The sequence below is a fragment of the Pleurodeles waltl genome, chromosome 3_1 (genome assembly GCF_031143425.1).
Source record: "Pleurodeles waltl isolate 20211129_DDA chromosome 3_1, aPleWal1.hap1.20221129, whole genome shotgun sequence".
NCBI lineage: Eukaryota > Metazoa > Chordata > Amphibia > Caudata > Salamandridae > Pleurodeles > Pleurodeles waltl.
Window position 1 is genome coordinate 1,692,713,469 of NC_090440.1, and position 20,092 is coordinate 1,692,733,560.

The window sequence follows — 20,092 nt, forward strand, 5'->3', positions numbered from 1 at the left end:
CATACCACTGTCCCGGTTTGAGTAACTTCACACCCTATTCTTGAGGAGTTAGTCACAAATTAAAGAGTGATGGTATTTTGCATGTGGATAATAAACTGCTTTCTTGTATCTACTCATGAGTTGTGGTTGGTAGTGTTTGATTAAATTTAAAAAAAAGTTGGTCTGCTGACTTGTTAGGGTCCAAGGTTTAAGTGTTTGGTTTTGTTGTGGAGTGGTATTTTGTTTCTGAGGCATAGGATCTTTGCTGATATGCATAAGCCCTGGTTATCACTGCCTCCCCACAGGCTAGCAGATCACTTAAAGAAAAGTTGCTTTGGAGATTTAAAAAAAACTAGCTAACTCATATGCCTATACAAATTTAGCCCATTTCTTGAATGTAGACTAGTTAAAAAAAAAAAAATTGCTTTAATTTGTAAGTCGGGCTAACTTTCTGAATAAAAACATTTTAATCTGTCTTCTGACAGATACTGCTACCTGCCGATTAATCACCTTGTGAATTTTTCCCCAGCATCAGACTGGATCTGGAAAATCTCTAGAGCAGAAGTCCTTTGCACTGGTACGTGTCACTGTGCAGCTTTGATTTAATCATTTCCGGAGTGAACAGAGTCCCATAATAAGTGCCTCCCTACATGCTGACGTATTTCCTTCGTACACGGATCCAGAGCTCTAATCTTTTTGTCCAAGTTGAGATTTTTTTTCTCTCTTTTCCTCAAAACATTACCAGTGTCCAAGGGAAATGCCCCCTTCCTTAAACTGAGTTGAAGCATTGTAGGGAGTATTGCAAACACATTTTTGTGACAGATTTCCACCTAAGTATGTCTCTGGTGCTTTGAGTCGGAACATGACTCTGGAATTTACAAAGACTGTTCCGAACTGAACCTGAAGGATTTTTTGTATTGCAAAGCTCCTCTTCGAAAACACCAAAAGACTGCATCATGACTGGTTGAAGTTGAAGGGGAACGTCTCTTTCCCGCATCAGATCTTAATGAAAATCCTTTTGGTAGGTCCAAGACCACCCACAAGAAATCCAAGCAAAAATCAGCCATACCTGCCAATATCCAGAGAAGGCGCAAGAATGTCTGTGTCCCACTCTCTCAGTGCTGACTTCCAAGGAGCAGATTCAGAGTCTGATACCAATGCATCTCTCCAGCGGGTTTGCCATCTGTGCCTCTTGAATCCTTCTCAAGATCTGCACTGGCTTCGGTGCTAACTCTGGTCCCGGCGACAGACTCCTTCCTTCATCACTGGTGCTGGAGGAGGATTCACAATCTGTAGGGGTATGTGACTCCCAGGCAAACTTGTCTCGACCTCTGCTGAGACAGCACTCTAAGCCATTCATAGCGTAGCTTTTGGGAATCTTTCTGACTCATGACACATTGCCTTTAAGACACAGTCATGCACAGATACTACACTAGATTTGTGGTTCAGACCAAATGTAGAATTTGAAGTCGATGGGCCCAAAATGTGTCCCACAATATAGTTAGGACAATTAATAAGACCTCCAGGATGCCAGTGACCTGAACAATTCTCTTGATAATGAGTTCATCTTGTCTCCTAATCCTGCCGTGGTGGAGGGTGCATCTTTTTTGGTGGTGATCAGAAGGGCTGCAGAAGTCCTCTACCTGCACCTCCCAACTATGGAAGTTAAAATAAAGCCCTTACAGAGGTGCACGGCCAGACACCTACCAAACCTCTGCTGCCAGTTAATGGGGCTCTTACAGATCTACTTTTGAGCACTTGGGCAAAACCATGTTCTGGCCCGCTGGTCAAGAGGTGCATTCTGCGTCGCCACAGACGAGCCCCAGGCTATCCTGAATTTCTCACGCAACATCTAATGCTAATGAGCTTGGTGGCTTAGGCATCCACCAGTAAAGTCAACCCTAATGCCTTCCCTATGACCACTCATGACTGCGAACCAAGGGTATGGAAGTGTTTGGTAACTACATGTTTTCTTACTCCAGATTTGCTCTACAGTCATTAAAGGTAACGGTCTCCTTGGTTGCTGCACCCATGTACTATGGGACATGCTCAGTCAGATCTTAGCAGTGGCCCTGGGGCCTACCAGCATCTTTAGCCCAACATATCAGGGGGGCTGGGTGGTGGCAAAATGTGTTCTGTGGCCTGGACACAATTGTTTGCATCGGGCAACTGGCAAAGGTGCAGTGCTTCAGTGGAGTGTTTGAATGGGTCTACAGGCTTCTTTGGAAATATATAGGCATCCTAGATAGATATGTCATTTGATGGCTGGCTTGGTGATAAGGTGGATTTGTTCCTAGAGCAATAAATAGAAAATTGCACCCCAGCTCGCTCATTTGGTCTCTCCCCTCCCACAAGACAGTTTTACTGGAAGTTCTGCTTATTTCGGGGTTACGCCAGGGGTTTGGCATATCAGCAGTGTCAGACCCTGCCGCAAGCATAACACGCTCCTCAGCCCTTTCAAGGACATGGTACCCTAATGCACCACACAGCTAAGTCCCCTGCCTATCTGGCAACCACAACTCCAAAACTGCTTTAGTGTTTCCTTGCTGGCACACAGCCAAACCTGTAGGAGGTAGGATGCGCCATTTCCTGCAGGGTTGGCAAGACATTGCTTCATGCAAATGGGTCCTCCAAATTGTACAATGATGCTACCCTCTCCTGTTGTTTTCTCCCCTGAATCATCTTCCATTTCCATCCGGGCAACTGTCTGTTTGCTTCAGTAAGTGGACAGCCTTTTGGCCAAAGGGGCCACAGAGTGTTTCGCCCTCGGCAGCAGGAACTGGGTGTTCCATGTGCGAAAGAGGACGGAAGCCTTTGCTCTCTTGTTGATCTTCGCCCTCTGAACTCCCTGCTGTGAAAGGACTAAATCAAGATTCTTATGCTAGCCCAGGAACTATCTGCCCTGGATCCTGAAAATTTGGATGAAAGCATGGGACCTCTAGGACTTTAATTTCCATATTCCCTACCCTGCAGGCCTACAGGCGTTATCTGTGGTTCACACTAGACCAGGACCATTTTCAGTTTGCAGCTCTTCCTTTTCGCCTAACCAGTGCCCCTCAGGTGTTCACAAAAGTGATGCTGATGGTCGTAGCACACACTCGAGGTTGGGTGTCCCTGTCTTCCCTTACCTTGACACTGCTGAAGGTGGGCTCACCTCAGGTGGTTGTCAACCACGTTCATACTATCCTGAACCTTCTTGCATCGTTAGGGTTCCCTATCATCTTGCCAAAGTTACACCTTACTCCTTTACAGACTTTCCCTTTTGTTGGAACCACACGGATACAGTGAACAGCAGCAGACCTCTCTCTTCACCTCAACCAGAGTTGACAGTGGTAATGGACATACTGTTGCTGGGTTGGAGTACAGGGCTCCAAGGTGAGGTTAAGATGAGAAGACTTTGGTCTCTGGCAGAAATGGGACTCCACATCAGCCTGTTGTAGTTGAGGGCAATTTGCTTGGCATTGAAGGCCTGCCTGCCAATCATCAAAGGGAGGCTGGTAGAGGTTCTCACAGGTAACACCACCGCCATGTGGTACTGCAAAAAGCAGGGTCATGTGAGTTCTGGGATCCTGTGCCGGAAGGCTCTATGCTTCTGGAACAGACTGAGTAGGCAGGGCATTTCTCTAATGGTGAACAACCTGGCAGGATCTGTAAAGGCTATGGCAGACAAACTTTGCCACCGACGCTTAGCAGATAGGGATCGTCAGTTACACCCAGAAGTGGTGCAGGGTGCTTTCTACTAATGAGGCAAACCCTGACTTGTTCTCCTAATCACTGCTCAGAATGTGCAGTTGACAATTTTGCTTGCTTGAGTTCCCAGGAAGGCTCTCTCTCTCTCTCTCTCTGAGCCTCTTCTATGCTACTTGTGACTCGAGTTCCGAAGGTTAGGAATGATCAGGCCTAAGTCTTCTTCGTGGCTCTAGATTGGTTCAGGAGAGTGAAATCCGGAATCCCTGGGCATTCGCATCTGTCCTGTGATCAAGCTGCTGCTTTGGGGTGATCTATCTCAGCAGCAGGCCTGGTCTTGCACCCAGGCCAGTGCAACCTGCACCTTCATGCATGGAGATTGATTCCATTTGCTCTTCCTCCTCAGGCTGTTGATATATTATTGGCAGCTAGGTGTTCTTCCACAAAGTTTAAGTATTACAGGCACTGGGACAAGTTTATTGGTTTGTGCAGCAACCATCAGATGGACCCATTACAAGACCAAACTGTCTGATGTTTTGTTGAATATTTTGTCTTGGATCCCAGCAAGGATTTGCTGTAGCAATGTTAAAGGCTAATTGATTGCTCATTTGGCTTTTTTGCAGCTGTCAGATCAGCTTTCTCAGTTCTAGTTGCCTGTTGTAATGAGATTTCGTAAAGGTTTAAAACACATGTTCCCACTGAAACCCTTTGTGATGGCACTAGAATTTGGTTCTGACTTTTTTTTTATGTGCATCTCTTTGGAGCCTGTACAAATATTTCCACTATGCCTCTTGCCCCTGGAAATGGCATTTTTGATTGAGATAATGTGAGCTTGTCGCATGAGTGAGGTGCAGGTTCTTTCTGCTGAGCTGCCTTGTATGAAATTTTTCTCCCAAACTGGTGTTAAGAACTGGCAGCATTTCTGCTAAATGTAGCAACATCTTTCTATGTTAGTCTTTCACCCTTCCAGCATTCTTTGCCCTACTTCATGCCTCTAAAGAGGATAGAGACAACATCCAAAAGAGCCCTCAATTTTTATATCAATCATACCAAAAACCACCCATCGGGTGATCAATAGCTTTTTTATGGGTTTCTCCAGGTCAAAGAAAGGCAATGGAGAAAAGAGCTGTCTATAGATGGACAGTCTGCTGTATTAAAATCTAGTATGCAATAGATAAGAAGCAGCTCGCTGAAAGGTTGCAGGTTTATTTCACTCAAATCAAGCCTGCTAGAACCGTACTTGAACACGGAGTGCCCGTCCCTGATATCTGTCAGGCTTCTATGTTTGGTATCATTGCACACCTTCACGCAGCACTACTGTCTTGAATGTCAGGTCCATTGGACTGGGCATTTAGGTTATTCGGTCCTGCAGGAATTTTTGGTCCATCATTCCACAGACCCACCACATTGGGAGATACTGCTTTGGGATCTGTTCACCAGGTGAGAAATCTGCAGTTAGTATTATCCATCAGAAGAAGTTGATTAACTTTTGTAATGCTCTTTCTGTGCATACTCTCTCTGCAGATTGCTCACTGCCCTTCCACATCCTGGTTCTATGGAATGAACATTTTTCATCAAAAAAAAAAAAAAAGTCCCAGTCTAGCAATCTTCACATTGGTCATGCCAGTTTGCTAAATGGCACTGCGTCTGAGAGCGCAGACAAGCCTGCAAAAGAAAGTGCCGAATGGGTGCTGCTTATATGCTACTGCATTCGTCCTTTCTGGAGCAGAACATGTGGACCCATATTACGCCATCTACCATCACACAGGAGTACTGCTTTAGCATTTTTCCAAATGCAGCCTGACACCTGGGGAATACTCACAACGCTAAGGAATCTGCAGTTATAGACAGTATCCACCAGGAAGAGCATTATCAAATGTGAGTAACTTGTTTTACAAAAGCATGAACTATGGGTGGAGAAGGCTTCATCAGACAAACCTAAACTTCAGGCTAACAGAGAGGGAAAAAGGTGTGCTGGTCCTTTATGGCTGTAGGCCCCAACCTCGTATTCCTGAAAGCAAAGCTCAAGGAGGTTGAGCAGCAGTTCATCTTTCCACACTCCTTTGTGAGACTCTTTGGCAACTATGCTGTGCCCCTTTTTCCAGTTGGATGTGGTTGTGTTTTTTATAAATATGTCAGAGTCCAAATAATTGCACTGGAGCAAAAAGCAACAGCATGTCTTTCTTCAATATCCACAATTTTTTTTAAATAGCATACTGTAAAAAACCCACAGGAGCGATAGAGGGAAAGGACACCAGGGATAGATCCTGTTGAAATAGAGAATTCCAATTACTTCCTTGTTCAACTTGAGACCTAGCATCAGTGTTCGTTATTGATCATTGATCCTACCTGTATGATGCTTTGAAACGTCTGGGAATGTTTTCTCATGATTTATTCGGGTGTTGGGAGTTTGAACTAGGGAAGGGGAATGCAGTGCCATCATTCATTTATTTCCATTTTCATTTCCAAGAACGAGCCAAATAAATGTAATGTCAAGAATTGGGCAATTTGAAACATTATACAGTATTCTTACATCTGAACACTAGCTCTCCCTGATTTTTAAAATGCCCATATCCAGTTATTCTATGACATTCAAGATCGTGCTTTGCATGATTGGTTGAAACTATTGGCAGGTCTTACCATCCATTATCTCCTGAAAACCAAAGGCTTGCTCTCCTTCCTTTGATTGTTTCAAGGGAAACACTTTTCTCTGGATCAGCGATGTTTCTGCTACTCCGTGATGCAATTGCATTGTCTAGTGGTGATACATAGGGTGTGGCCTCTATTTATAGAAAGGCTCCACTTAGGTAAATGACATCTCATGGGGTTTCATGCTCTCACGACACTCGAGATGGCTACCACCGTCCAGGGCATTGTTTGCCCATTCCTTTATTATACACTCAGACATGTGGCAGACCAGAGCTTCTCCTGCCACAGATGTTTTGAGAACCGGCAACCCTGCACCCATGCAGGTGATTATTCCACAGAAGGTCTAGCTCGTCTCTGCCTTGAGTGCAGATATTTCTTTTGAGGGCAAGGAGAAATCACCCTGAGAGTCCAAAGGGCAGTGGACTCTGAGCCATTGTCTCTAGACCTGTTTGCATGTACTAGATTTGACGAGTTCATGAGAAAGTATTACAGATAAGAAACTGTTTATAGCATGTGTGGTTGTAAATACACGTTTAGCACACTCCTTAAATTTAGTGTTGGGTGTGGGTATTTGCAATTTGTTTACTTTGAGGAACTTTTAAGTCACCTAATACCTCTTGGCTCCCCCATTAGCAACAAAGCACTAGGACAAAGACTTGACCTTGGGTTGTATTTTGTTTTTTGTTTTTCCCTGCCGTCGGGTTCGGACTTTCCAGTGTTTCTCCAGGACCAGCAATGTTTGAAGGGACCTTTGGTGCCAGTCATCGAGGATTGTTTTCCAGCAAGAGAAAAATGCAATACCAGAGCAGCAACAGTGTATTAGACTCTGCTTAAAGCTGCGTTGACACAGCATTTGAGAACCAGATTATATTGAGAATGACTAACCCTATACAAGCTAAACAGTTGGTCCTTTCAGCCTTTCTGCGTTTGTCTCATCAGCTGTCTTTGTTCACAATTCCTAATGTGATGCATTTTAAGGAGGGCTTTCTGATCCACCTTCTACTTGGTGATTGCTTACCTTTAGTATAAACCCAGGCATCAGACTGGATCCGGAAACTTCAAAGCTCTCACATTAGCGGTAGGCGGTGCTGGGTTTATATCGACGCCAGAAGTGGTGCCAGATGATATTATCAAAGGTATATGGTGCCTTGACCCTATTTGGTAGTTGGTTGTCAAGAATCTGGTTGACTCCCACTCTGAGCAGCCCTGCTCAGTAAACACCACTGGCCTCGGCCCCTGAGCTGCACCATTCTGCACTTCTGTGCTCCTGAGATGCTTCAACGCTGGGGAAGCCGCACTCAGAGTTACCGACTGGCGCTGGCCTTCCCTGAGTTTGACTCAAGCTCAGACCCGGCAGCATTCCTTAAAACCTTGCACTGTTTCTTTGCCTGCGCATCACCACCAGTTGGAAAACACAGACTAATGGAGGGTGAGCAACATAAAAAACTGGATCCATAGCATTTCATTTTCAGATCGGACTGAGATGCTTTAAATTTGTATGCCTTAGGCAATGATGACAGCAATGGATACGGTCAGGAATTCGCATGTGCACTCAACACACATCCCTGAAGATGCAAATGGAATTTCAAGCTTGCCTCCGACCCTACACACACATGCCAGAGGTAATGATGTATCACTCTATAGTGATGTATTTTCCTTGTTGTTTGGAGATGAAGCAAACTTGATGCTTGAGATGTTCAGGACCAGCATATCAACAGCCTGCTCCTTGGGCCTTATATTGCCACTATCTGCGAGGGATTATCACCATTTCTGTGGTCTCTCAAGGGGAGCCCTTTCAACAGCACCAATCCTACTGACAATAGTCCCAATAGCAACAAACCCACTGGTTAAACAGTATAATGGCAGAGGAAGGGGCCAAGGGTCTACCCAGCAACCCTCCTTCTCCTCTCCCACACCACCAGGCAAGCAGACCTAGTTGACTTACCCAGGCCCACAGGAAGCTTCTGGGAGGGCTGATGTCCTCATTTCTTCCAGCCTGAAGAGGCTATATCCTTCCCTTCCTTCAGACTCCACCCTTCATTCCCCCTGTCTTCCTCCTCCCCTACAAACAACCTCACCATCCTCTAGCATGAAGTGGCAGTGCTGCTACAGAAAGGAACTGTGGAGCAGGAAAGAGGGCAAGGATGCTGGTCCTGTTACTGCCTTGTCCCTAAGGACAGAAGTCCTAACTCTGATCCTGGACCTTGGAGAATTGAACTTCTACCTCAACAATGGATAGTTCAAGATGGTGGCCTCCGCTCAAGTGTTAATGGCTTTGGAAGCTGGAGATTGGATGATGTCACTCGACCTGTGGGATGGGTACTGCCATATCCAAATCCCACAGTCACATCGAAAGTACTTGCACCTTGTGGTGGGTTCTATGCACTGCCAATTTGTGGTGCTCCCATTTAGCTTAACATCAGCACCTCAAGTCGTCACAAAGGTGGTGGCAGCTGTTGAGGCCCATCTCAAAAGGTTGTACATTCCAGTTTTCCGGTACATAGACAACTGTATAACCAAAGCCTGGTCATCAAAGGGGTGGAGTCTCATCCTCTGTAGTCAACAATATCCCTACTGTTAGACCTGGGCTTTTTAGTCTAGCGAAATTCCCACCTGAGGCCCTCCTAATGACTCCAGTTCATAGTGTCAGTGGTGTAAATCACTCTTCTCCATGCCTTTCCTCCACCAGAGGGGATTGTCGACACACCAAAATGGTCCCGTTCTCCCAAGAGTGCGCAGATTCCAGTTCTTAGAGTCCTAAGTTTCATGGGTCTGCTGGCTTGCTGCATTCTCCTAGTCGCACATGAGAACTGTGCAGTGGTGCCTCTGTAGGCAGTGGCTACAGTATGGGGGAAATGTCACTCCATTATAATCTCCCTCAGTGATGTGTCAGAAGTGGTATGGTAGGGGAAACAAGGGGATCCTGTTTCGGGATGGCCTACTCTTCACCCACAATCACCACCAACTGTGGTTATGGTGCTAATAGAGGTCTCCACCTCAGGGTGGGGAGCCCATCTGGAAGATCCTGACATCAAAGGCCTCTGGTCTCCAGAATAATAGGCTCTTCAAATCAACCTGTTGGAACTGCAGGCAATTTGGCTGGCATTCAAGCCTTCCTCTCCTCCATCAAAGGTCAGTCTTCCAGATCTTGACTGATAACACAACAGATGTGGTACGTCCGCACGCAAGGGATAGTAGGGTCTTGCCACCTTTACCTGGAAGCATTGAAACTGTGGTATTGTCCTCACTGTCAAGGGATCTGGTTGACAGCCAAACACCTAGCAGGGTATTTGAATGATAGAGCAGACAACCTGAGCTGGTGTTATTTTGCTAGTCATGAACGGGAACTTCTACCTGAGGTAGTCCTGGAGATCTTCGCCCAGTGGGGCACGCCTCAGATGGGCTTGTTCACTTCATCGAAAAATAGTCAAGGCCAGCAGTACTCTGCCCTCCAGTATACATTGAGGGAAGCTTTGAAATACCGTGTTTCAGTTAAAGTGAAACTTTCAGCTGCACTACGTCCCACGCCTCCCTCCTCTTCCCCCTCTAAACCCATACCCTTGAGCTTTCAGGTTCTGAGGCAGATAGGCCAAGACAAGGCATAAGCCACTCATCACCCCCAGATCAGCCAGGGAGGGGGTGGTATGCAGACATTTGATGCTTCTCCATGTGTCCCTTCTGAAGTTGTCATTCAGACTGAACCTTCTCTCCCAGTCAAGGGAAATGGTTCTGCATCCCAATCTGAGAACTACACCTTAATGCTTTGAGACAGCATCTCAGTTCTTTTCCACCTTTCATTTCCCTTTATCCTGACAAATCAGTGTTGCAAACCAAGGCTACTTTTCTGCAGAATGCGGCGACTCCCTTTCACCTCAGGCAGTCCATCACCCTTCTGTTCCTGTATACCTCGCCCCATCCCATGAAATGGGGGTGGGGTGGGGGGGGGGGGGGAGCAATTGCACAGGTGGGATCCTAGGAGGCAGTCATCTGTCCGGATTGCACCCAGGACTGGATGACAGCTCTACTTTGGCTAATGTGTTGCCAAAAAAGGCAAAACTGTGCAGAAAAGGACCTTGTCCAGTTGGCTATTCTGCATTAAGACCTGTTAATCCTTGGCCAAGTAAGGACCTCCTGAAAGGGATCAGGGCTCACTCCACCAAAATCCAATCAACTATTTATGTTCTTTTCCACCGAAGCGGCTATAGCAGAAATTTGCATGGCAGCAAAGTGGGCAGCCCCATACTCCTTTGCTAAACAGTACTGCTGGGATTCTGAAATGTGTAGGTAACAGGCACTTCACAAGATTCGTCCTTTGGATATTATCATCTAACCTTCCATCATCCTTCCTCTTGAGCAGGATACTGCTTTGGAATCTTTTCTACAGTTGAGGAATCTGAAGGTAGATATATGAGGTATCAGTCAGAAGAATAAGTTACTTACCTGTGGTAACTGTTTCTGATGGATACTCAGCTGCCTACGGATTCCTCACTGACCGCTTCCCAGTTTGATGGGTGTGTTATAGGAAGAGTTCATAAGATCCTAATTTAGTTTTGGTTCTGCGCTACTATTGGTAGTGGTCCATCCGCTTTCTAAGGCTGGGAAAAAATGGATGGAAACTGACCTTTTACAAGGGTCGGTGACATCATCTGACACCATTTCTTTGTTAATGCAAAGCCATCACCCCTTACTGGCATTGTGAGTGCTATGAAGTTTTCAGATCCAGTCTGATGCTTGGGTTTATTCTACTGGTGAGGAATTTGCTGGTAGATGAAATTATCCACCAGAAATATCTTTACCTTCATTTTCTCTATTATGCTTCAGTTGTACCTTAACTTGGTCCCTACGTTCCTAATGTGCACTTAGTTTGAACCTGTACCTTGGGGGTTCTTTACAGTTTCTGCCCCTTGAACAACCCTCCTCATTGTAATCACTTCTGCATGTTGCATCAGTGAGCTGCATGTGCTGTGAGTGCAGGTTCCTTAAACTATCCTCGGCTTTAACAGTTTGGTATTTCGGACTCTGGCATCCTTTCTTCTGAATGTGGTGTTGGTGGTTTGTTAGGTAGTCCATAATGATCCCTGCTTTCTTCTTTCTGCCATATTCTTCTAAGGAGAAGGTGAGGCTTTAACAGTTGAACCCCAGGAGAACCATTAGTTCTTATTCAGATCTGGACTAAGGAGCACGGGGTGATCCAGCCAACTCTGTTGTATTAGCCTGTGCAAACAAGGGAAAGACCGTTCTGAAACTGACCCTTTCAAAATGGATCGTCTGTTTCAAGACATGCCATGCCTTGCCAAGAAGGGGACCTATAGACTTATTTCACTGGAGCGAAAGCCCCCACCATGGCTTTTGCTAGGAGCGTTCTGGTGTTGGTCATCTCGCAGGCTGCTAAGTAGGAGTCGTCCACATTTTCACCAGGCACTGCTGTATCAAGATTCAGATCTGCAGAGAGGGCCATTATGCCTGCTTGATTCTGTGGGACTTACTTATGCCATGTTCACTCCTTGGACGCTCCACCTTTTTGGATTCTCCTTTGGTATCTATTCAAAAGGTGTGAAAAATTGGTTTGAAGTATCCAAGACCCAAGTTACCATGGGGTAATGCCCTCCCAAGTAGATGCTCTGTAAAATCAATCGGATTATCCCTGTCCTTCCTTCTCCCCATTCTGTGTAGAAGGCTTCTGATAGGTTAAAAGGTCCCAGTGGAGATATCAGCATACTGTCCAACTTCCAATTTGTCAAGCACTCCACATCTGAAGTATGGATGTTGCCTTTATAAACACTGGAGAAAGTCTTGAGAGTGGAGTTCCAGATCCTTCTTAAAGGGCATGGGGAAAGAAGTAAGTGACTGCTTGTAGGTATGCGCCTACGCATTGAACCGTTTCACTTCCGAAGGTGGGACAAAAACGATGCAGAATTTGGGGGGAGTCTGATTGTGCTACCTGCTGTCAAGCTAGAGCTGTTGCATTAAAATTTCCATATTGTCTGGCACCAGTCAGAATTCAAAAAGTGACTATTTGCAATTACAGTATTCGCCAGAAAGAGTGTTTACCCAAGGTAGTAAACATATTCTTTCTTTTTCCTCACACCAAACAGGAGGAAATAATGTGCCACGTGGATCTTTGCAGGGCACTCACTTTTTACATTGACATCAGTTTTTTCTATTGACAGCACCCATGAGTACTGGTTGGATACTCTTCTTTTCTTTAGCTAAGTTTATTCCAAGAACACAGATCGATTCAGAAGTGGACCATTTCCTCGTTGATCAACATCTACTGTGCTCTGGGCAAGAAGGACCCTGTTGAGACAATCATGGTCCCTCCCAGCAGAGTGAAGGTCACTTAAGTTTTTCCAGGGGTGTTCCTGTCCCGGATATCTGCTACTTAAGCTTTGGTCTACAGGGATAGCCATTTGGCCAACCTTTTGCCGCAGAACATTTTGGTTTTAAAGTCTCCTCAGACTCTCCAACTGGGAGTACTTTTTTGGATTTGATTCCACAAGTGAGGAATCTGCAAGTAGAAGAGCGTCCAAAGTGCAAGTGCTCACCTTTTCTAACAGTCTTTCTAGTAAATACTTCATCTACCTGTATCCTGTCTGCCTCTCTGTTCTGAGTGGTCATGCTGTTTTTATTAAGGTCCCAAGTAGTTTGATACACTGCATTTTCTATTAGTTTAGTCTCCAATGGAGATATGGTGCCACTTGTTGAGGTAGGATAGCTATTACAGGTTTCCTCATTAAGTTTCACACCTGGAGGGATTTAAAAGATGAGCAATATGCAGGTAGATAGAGGATCCTCCAGAAAGATAAGTAAATTGTTTTTGTTTGGCGTGTTGGAGAGATGTGGAGTTGGCACGTTATTTTTAAACATGGTTCGGTTGCTATATGCTTCCCAAGTATCCCAAGTTGTGAATGGAATGTCTTAAGACACTGTAGCATCCCAGGGACAAGACAGAGTTCCCCCATCACTCCTGATTTTTCATCTTTCATTGGAGCCAGTTCTGTATATGCTAAGAGAATATCATGCACATAGGAATATCCATGTTAGGGGGAGGACGAAACTACTTTAATCATTATATGGCTGAAAAACTGCAATAAGAATGGTGCTGCAGGTCGGATATTCTTTCTTATACCTTTTTTTATTTTTTATTATTACCGTTTGTGTTCGGTGGTTGCAATGGCTGATTTGTGCTGGGTGTCAAATACAAATTGGGATGGATTTACTCACAAGATACCTTGATATGAGATGGGCTATCAGTGTCTGATCTCCGACTATTACTTGGTTACACATGTGTGCTTTTCTAGATTTTGTTTTCAACCAGATGTACAGAATAAATATGTGACATTGCAAACTAGGGTTCTGGCAGCATGCTCGCGTAGACTGCAGGCACTAGGCAAAAATACAGGTTTAGCTTCCATAATTGATGCTATAGCAGTTACAAGGTGAGCTTGGCATGAACTAGTCAAAATGGCTGGTTCAAGGTATCTGTACAAGCCCCTTCTATAGATGGCAGATAAATAGTCTTCTGATTGCAGAGAAAGGAAAACAGAATCCTACTGCACACAGGCTGGAAAAGATGGAAGATATATTCCCAAATGGTAAATTTCATCCTCATAATCTTTATTTCTGAGGAGAGCCATAAAAGGACAGATAACAAGTAAAACTCATAAAAAGGAAAAAGGAATCATGCAAATGGCATCCAAGCAGTCAATTTCTGATAGTAAAATATAAATACAAGCAATACAATCATAAAACAATGAGTTATCAACAATACAATTTGGAATAAAATAAATGTAACTAGTGCCATCATTAGCACAATGAGGCAACAAGAGATGAAAATATATTAGCTTTTTTGCCCAGTGCAGTAATGTGCAAGTGCTACTACAGAGTTCAAAGCAAACAATGCAGTCATGAAAGAATTAGTTACATTATTTAAATTTTAATAAAATTCAGTGCAACCAGTACTTTATTAAAACACATTAAAACATCAAAAAGCATGCAAGTGTTAACAATCTAGCCCAGGGCAGTAAAGTGCAGGTGCTACCATAAGGCCAGGATCAATTGGGGGGGCACAGGCAGTATGGAACACACATATCTTGCCTTGTCTCATATTTCAGTAGTCTGATTGCCTCAGTATATTTCCTAACTCCCAAATTTGGGCACAGCAGAACTAATCACCACCTTCTCCCTTTCAAGTACGCTGGGCAGAAGAACATGGCATGTCCCTCTCTTTCCTTGGCATTCCCGCAGGAGAGACACTGTCTAACAGGATAACCTATCTGAGCCCACCTGTGGGTAAAAGAAGAAAGGGGGGTAATGTGCCATAGCGGAACTGAAGATAGAATTTCCAGGCGGCTACAAATTCAATCTCATCCAGAAACTGCTCGGCCTGGAAGTCGTCCTTCACCAGGAGGAAGGCATCAGTCAGGGGCCCAAAGGAGAATTGAGCCTGCAATAACCTTCACATATACTGGCCGTAGTCCCCCTTGATGGTTAGCTTACTAATAGATGGGGCTATTGACGGGTCATCCCGCAGTGTCTCGTTGCCTGACTTTGAGGGGTTCTCTGACATACTTGATCCATGGTATTTTGTTGTAGCCCGAGTGGCCCAGGATCTCTTCCAACCCCTGACAGTAGGAGAGAAGCTCAGGAGTGGCCCAAATCCTCCTCCAATAAAGGATTGGTCTTCTGCCTATCCCTTCAGATATTGACTTTAGACCCATATTGAGTCTAAGGGGGAGTAAAGGGGTACTAGCGGGGAGGTTTAACAATTGGTGAAAAAAACAGTTTTCTGCTGCTGTTAGGGCAGCAGTGACCTTGTGGCCCCAGAGCTCTGCACCATAGAGGGCAATAGTTTGAGGCTGCTGTTTATAGATTTGTAATGCTGAGAGGATTGGATGAAAATGGGATCTACAATGCTTTTTAACCAGCTCCCCCCCCCCCAGTATGTTGCTCTAATTTAAGCCTGCACCTGTCAGTGTGATTACGGCAGTCCAACTGTTCTCTAAGGATCAGCCCTAGATACTCGAAGGTGTGCTCTCGCTCCAGTGGCACACCTTTGAGCATGGGGTTACGTCTGGTAGAACGACAGGGATTGCAAACCATGAATTTTGTTTTAGCCACATTTATTTCCAACCCCCGTCGTCTACAGAATATGTCAAAGCTATCCAAGATCCTCTGCAAACCCATAGGTGATTTGGAAAGTAGCAGGGTCCACAAACATCAGGGCAAGAACCCTTAATGCCTGCCAGGTTTGGGAAATTGCCCTTGCATTGGTTCAAATGGGCTTCTAGCCCATTGACATAAAGGGTGAAAAGAGTAAGGTGAGGACACAACCCTGCCTAACCCCTCTAGTGACAGGGAATTTATCTGTCATCTCACCCAGTTGTACACATCGCACCTGTGCATAATTGTGTTCATGAAGCCTTATTATGATAGCCAGGAGATAATCGGGACTCCTATCTAACAGCACTTGCCCCACAGCAAAGATCTGGGGACCAGGTCAAAGGCCGACCGAAGGTCCGCAAATAATGCATATAGCCGACCGCCCCCAAGAGTCACTGTTTTCTGAAAGAAGTTGAAGGCGGAAGGCCTGGTCCACATTGCTGGTGCATTCCTGAATGCCTGCCTGTAAGGGGGTGAGAATGTATTTTGCAGCCATCCAGTCTTGGACCCTCTCCAAAGGAATTCTGCTAAACAGCTTTTGCAAGCTGTCTAGAAGGCTTATCGGTCTGTATTTGGATGGCAGTGTTGGGGGACCCTTTTTATATAGTGGACTGATTTCAGTTCCTTGCCAGGTGGGAGGGACGTGTGCCCCCTTTAGAATGGCATTAAAAAACTCCTGTAAGAACTCCATACATCTATCTCTCTTAAGAACAGGTTGCTTGATTTTGTCTGGTCCAAAAGCTTTATTGGAAATGGTCTTAAGAATCTCTGATCTCGCCTCCTGGGTCACATTAGAAGGGATCTCCGCCAGTTCTCTCTACAGACCTATTGTCATTGTTGGTGCTGCTGCAGACAGTCATAGGGGCATTATCTGCTTCGGTTGCAGGGTAATGGCTAGAGAAGTGGACAACCTATTCCACTGCTGGGACAGAGATTTTGGTTATGCAATGACCCTCTTGGGAGCCGGTGATGACTATTTTCTAGAAAGTACGCTGATCGCTTAGGCGTACTACCTCCGACAGAGCTTCCCACTTCGCAACATCCCACTCCCTTTTCACTTGGTTAATAGCTTTTTTTTATAAGCCACCCGCCAATCTTTTATTGCACTCCTGTCATTTTGAATGATGAAAAGCATCAGGGCTACTCTGACACCCTTACAGGTTTCATTGTATTAGGAAGGGGAGGTGTGCCTTTCAACAGCCCTTTTGGTTTCGACAAAGAAGAGCTTCCCAAGCCCCTCGAACATAATATTATGAATGGTGGTGATCTTGTCCCTGGTTTCTCAAAGGTCCGAGGACCCCTCAATGCATAGTAAAACTTCCAAGCTAGATGCTACAAGTTTATATATTGTCTCAACCATCTGTTGAGAATGGGCAATCTTGCTCCCCTGTATTCTGTGTATGTTGTTGGAGGACCTCAACCTCCAATCAAAAGGTTTAAGGGAGCTAGTTAATTTTACAATGAAAGGGGAGAAATACATTGAGAGCTAAGACATTATGGTCGCTGTCCTGCCTCAACAGTACCTCCATATTCACAAGGTGTGGGCAGACCCTCAAATTCACTAAGATATCATTAATAAGACTGGTACTCTGGAAGCAATTGAAAGTGTGCCTACCCTCCGTCTCAGAGGAGCTTTTTAACGTTTGCTGCACGCAGACCCTGATTCAGGGTTATGGCTTTAACTTGTAATGCAGGGGGACTAGCTTTTGATAGGGGAGTGGTCGTCGTCCTGGGTGACTACCTCTATGTTGTTATCCATTGGTTCAGATTGACAATTGAAGTCTGAAGTCCCCTTCCACAGTTTTCCTAACACCAACTGGGGCAGAAGCCATATATTGAGTCAAGTGATTCTAAGATTGGTGAATCTCTAGTGGGTATCCCATTCTTACTCTCTTTGTCTCCAGCTTTACATCCCTTTTTCCTCTGATTCTGCACTGCTGTTGACCCTCTTCCCCCAACTCTACATTTTAAGAGTTCTGCTTCCCTTTGTTTACTCTGCTTTCTTTCTTTGCAGCCTCTCTTCCTGTTTCCTGCTGCTCTCTCAGCCCCCTGACTCTCCAATCACAGGGCTTTGCTGGACTCCCTGAACATGCCTCTTAGCCCAAGGGTTGTGTACTCCTTGTGTTTGTTTAGCATTATAGTTCATCATTCTGGTTTTAAACTGTGCTTCTGCTTATTTCTAAAAGTCACATTGTAAACGTTTTTTTGTTTTTGTGCAGTTCTGCCGGCCATTAACAAAATTTAACTGCTTAAAAAGCCAGGTTCATGCCTCTGCAGTTCCCCTATTCCTACCGGCTCTCCAGACACAGCTTATGGAATAGAGAGTAGCTCAAACCCCTCCTTCAGGTGCGCCCACTTACTTTTTGTTAGGAGACCACTTCACTAACCCTGCAGGTGTGACTAAGAGCCTGAGCGCTTCAGCTGTCCTCACCACCAGCCTTTACAGCACTCCACCCAGGACGTCTCAGCCTGGGTATCCGGACTGAGGGCAAGGGCACAACCTGTTGCCCTTTTCTCCAATTAAGTCATCACCATGACCCATCCACATCATTAAACACACACAATTCTCCCAACACTACAAGAGTTCACAGAACACTTCTATATTCCGTTCTACACACAATAGCACCATTACTCTCACACAAACCACTACTTTGCACTATAACACTATTAAACACATATGTCACCAATTTACGACAAAATCACAGTATGCATAACCTTAATCCCATCACGCACCCTCCCAGTAATCCCCACCCTCTACTTACCTATAACAGATCCCATTCCAGCACCAGGAACATCTGTACTCAACCCTCCCTCATATCATCCTCCAACAACCCCCCCTACTCTTTTTACCAATAACACACAACAAAACACTCCTTACACTCCACCCCAAATATTACTTTGTGCTCCCAAATCAACTACTCACATCCCCGTCAAACCTCTTCTCACACTACACACACTTCTCCAACACATCACCACCCCTTACCCCTTCAACATATACTACCCACCATTACCTTAGAACCCAATCCTACACAAAAACACACTACACCAATATAACCATATGACTACTCCTCAATAAACAAACATACCACACACAAATTCTTACTGCATTCCATCACAAAATACAAACAGCCTCTCCCTCAATCCTACAACCCTCCCCATCCTCCCCCACAAGAAGCAATGGATAACGAAAAGCCTGGATAGCAATTAAGTGCAATAGCATCAGTAGAGGATTAGTTTTTTCCACCCCTTTGAGCTACACTTCTATCCAGAGTAGTGTGAAATTATTAACAGTGTGAAATGTGCTGTTGAATGGAATGTTTACACTTGTGCATGATACTGATATACAACCTTGCATGCCAAGCAAATTGGAATGTGCCAGTGAAATTACAGTTTTGTACTTATTTAAAATAAAATAATAAAAAGTAAATGGAATAATGGATAGTGTTCAGTTTTGCAGAAAATGGGAAAGGATAACAGTAACTTTGTTTTGCTCCTAGATCACATACGTTATCAACATCATCTCCAAACAGGTCCCACACATCTTCAGATGAACCAGAGCACTCTCTTTTGGAGTATATTCGTCATTTAGAAGTTATTCAGCAGAGATTAGGAGGATTGCAACAAGGTGTGTGTTCATTAATTGTAGATTGTTCTTCTCTGGGACCCTAATGTAAACTGATTATGTCTAGCCATGTATGAGATCTTACTCTTATGCTCCTAACAATGAACAGAAATTTTCCATCTCTCCCTGAACAGGGATTTCACCTCTGCACTTGAACGTGAACAGATATTTCATTCTAAGAATGGATTTACATCACTGTGCCTATCCCAGAGCAAATATTCCATTGCTGCACTTGAGTAGATCATATTTATTCTAAGCAGAGACTTTCCACCTTTCTGCATTACCTAGAGATAGGGTCTCCCACCTTTGTGCATTTTCCTTAAAAGTAAGCAAACTTACTGCTGACCTGTCTTGCATTGAAGTGCCCCTCTGCAATTGAAATAAACCAGACATTTGACTTGTATTGACACTTCGTGGACCCAGAGTAGACTAAAGTATGTTTTATTTTTTTTACTGCTGCATGAAGGTCTCACTGGTCATTGTTGTTGCGTTTTGTTCCATAATTTTAGGAGCATCCCCGGGACACTTATGAGAGAGGAATATGAAGTCATCTGAAACCCCAGCTATGGACTGATAGACTGAATCTGAGTGAATCTCCATAAGATAGAAAATCATGTGGCAAAACCGTCCAGAGAGCGCCCAGGGTGCATTTTGAGCACAAGCTTCGAAGTTTGTCTTAGTGCAGAGCTGGCTTTCAAGATACATATCAATACTTTGGTTGCGTTTGCACATCTTACTTGGAGGATCTATCACAGCATGGTTAGCTGTAACTTGGGAATGAACTGGAGTCCAGATCTGTGTATAACAAGCAACAGTTTTTTTTTTACTTGTATTTTTTTAAAAACTGTATAGCTGGATTCTTTGTACAAAGGAAATAAAAATATTTTATGAGTTTCTTTTATTCCTGCTTTAACTTAGCCTTTATATATAGTAAAGTGACTCTAGTCAGACAAGTGCTTGTGAAGACTATGCTGTCAGAGAGGAAAAGATTTC

General features: G+C 44.6%; 1 protein-coding gene across 1 annotated transcript in view; it reads left to right on the forward strand.

The window, feature by feature from the left end:
• The window catches only part of LOC138285504 (pericentrin-like), a 542,361-nt gene extending 522,368 nt beyond the window's left edge, over window positions 1-19,993 (forward strand). Inside the window, exons 30-31 of the mRNA XM_069225495.1 lie at window positions 18,975-19,102; window positions 19,609-19,993. Of these exons, the coding sequence (XP_069081596.1) occupies window positions 18,975-19,102; window positions 19,609-19,631 (151 nt within the window). The 3' untranslated portion in view covers window positions 19,632-19,993. The remainder of the gene's footprint in view (window positions 1-18,974; window positions 19,103-19,608) is intronic.
• Window positions 19,994-20,092: the final 99 nt, after the last annotated feature.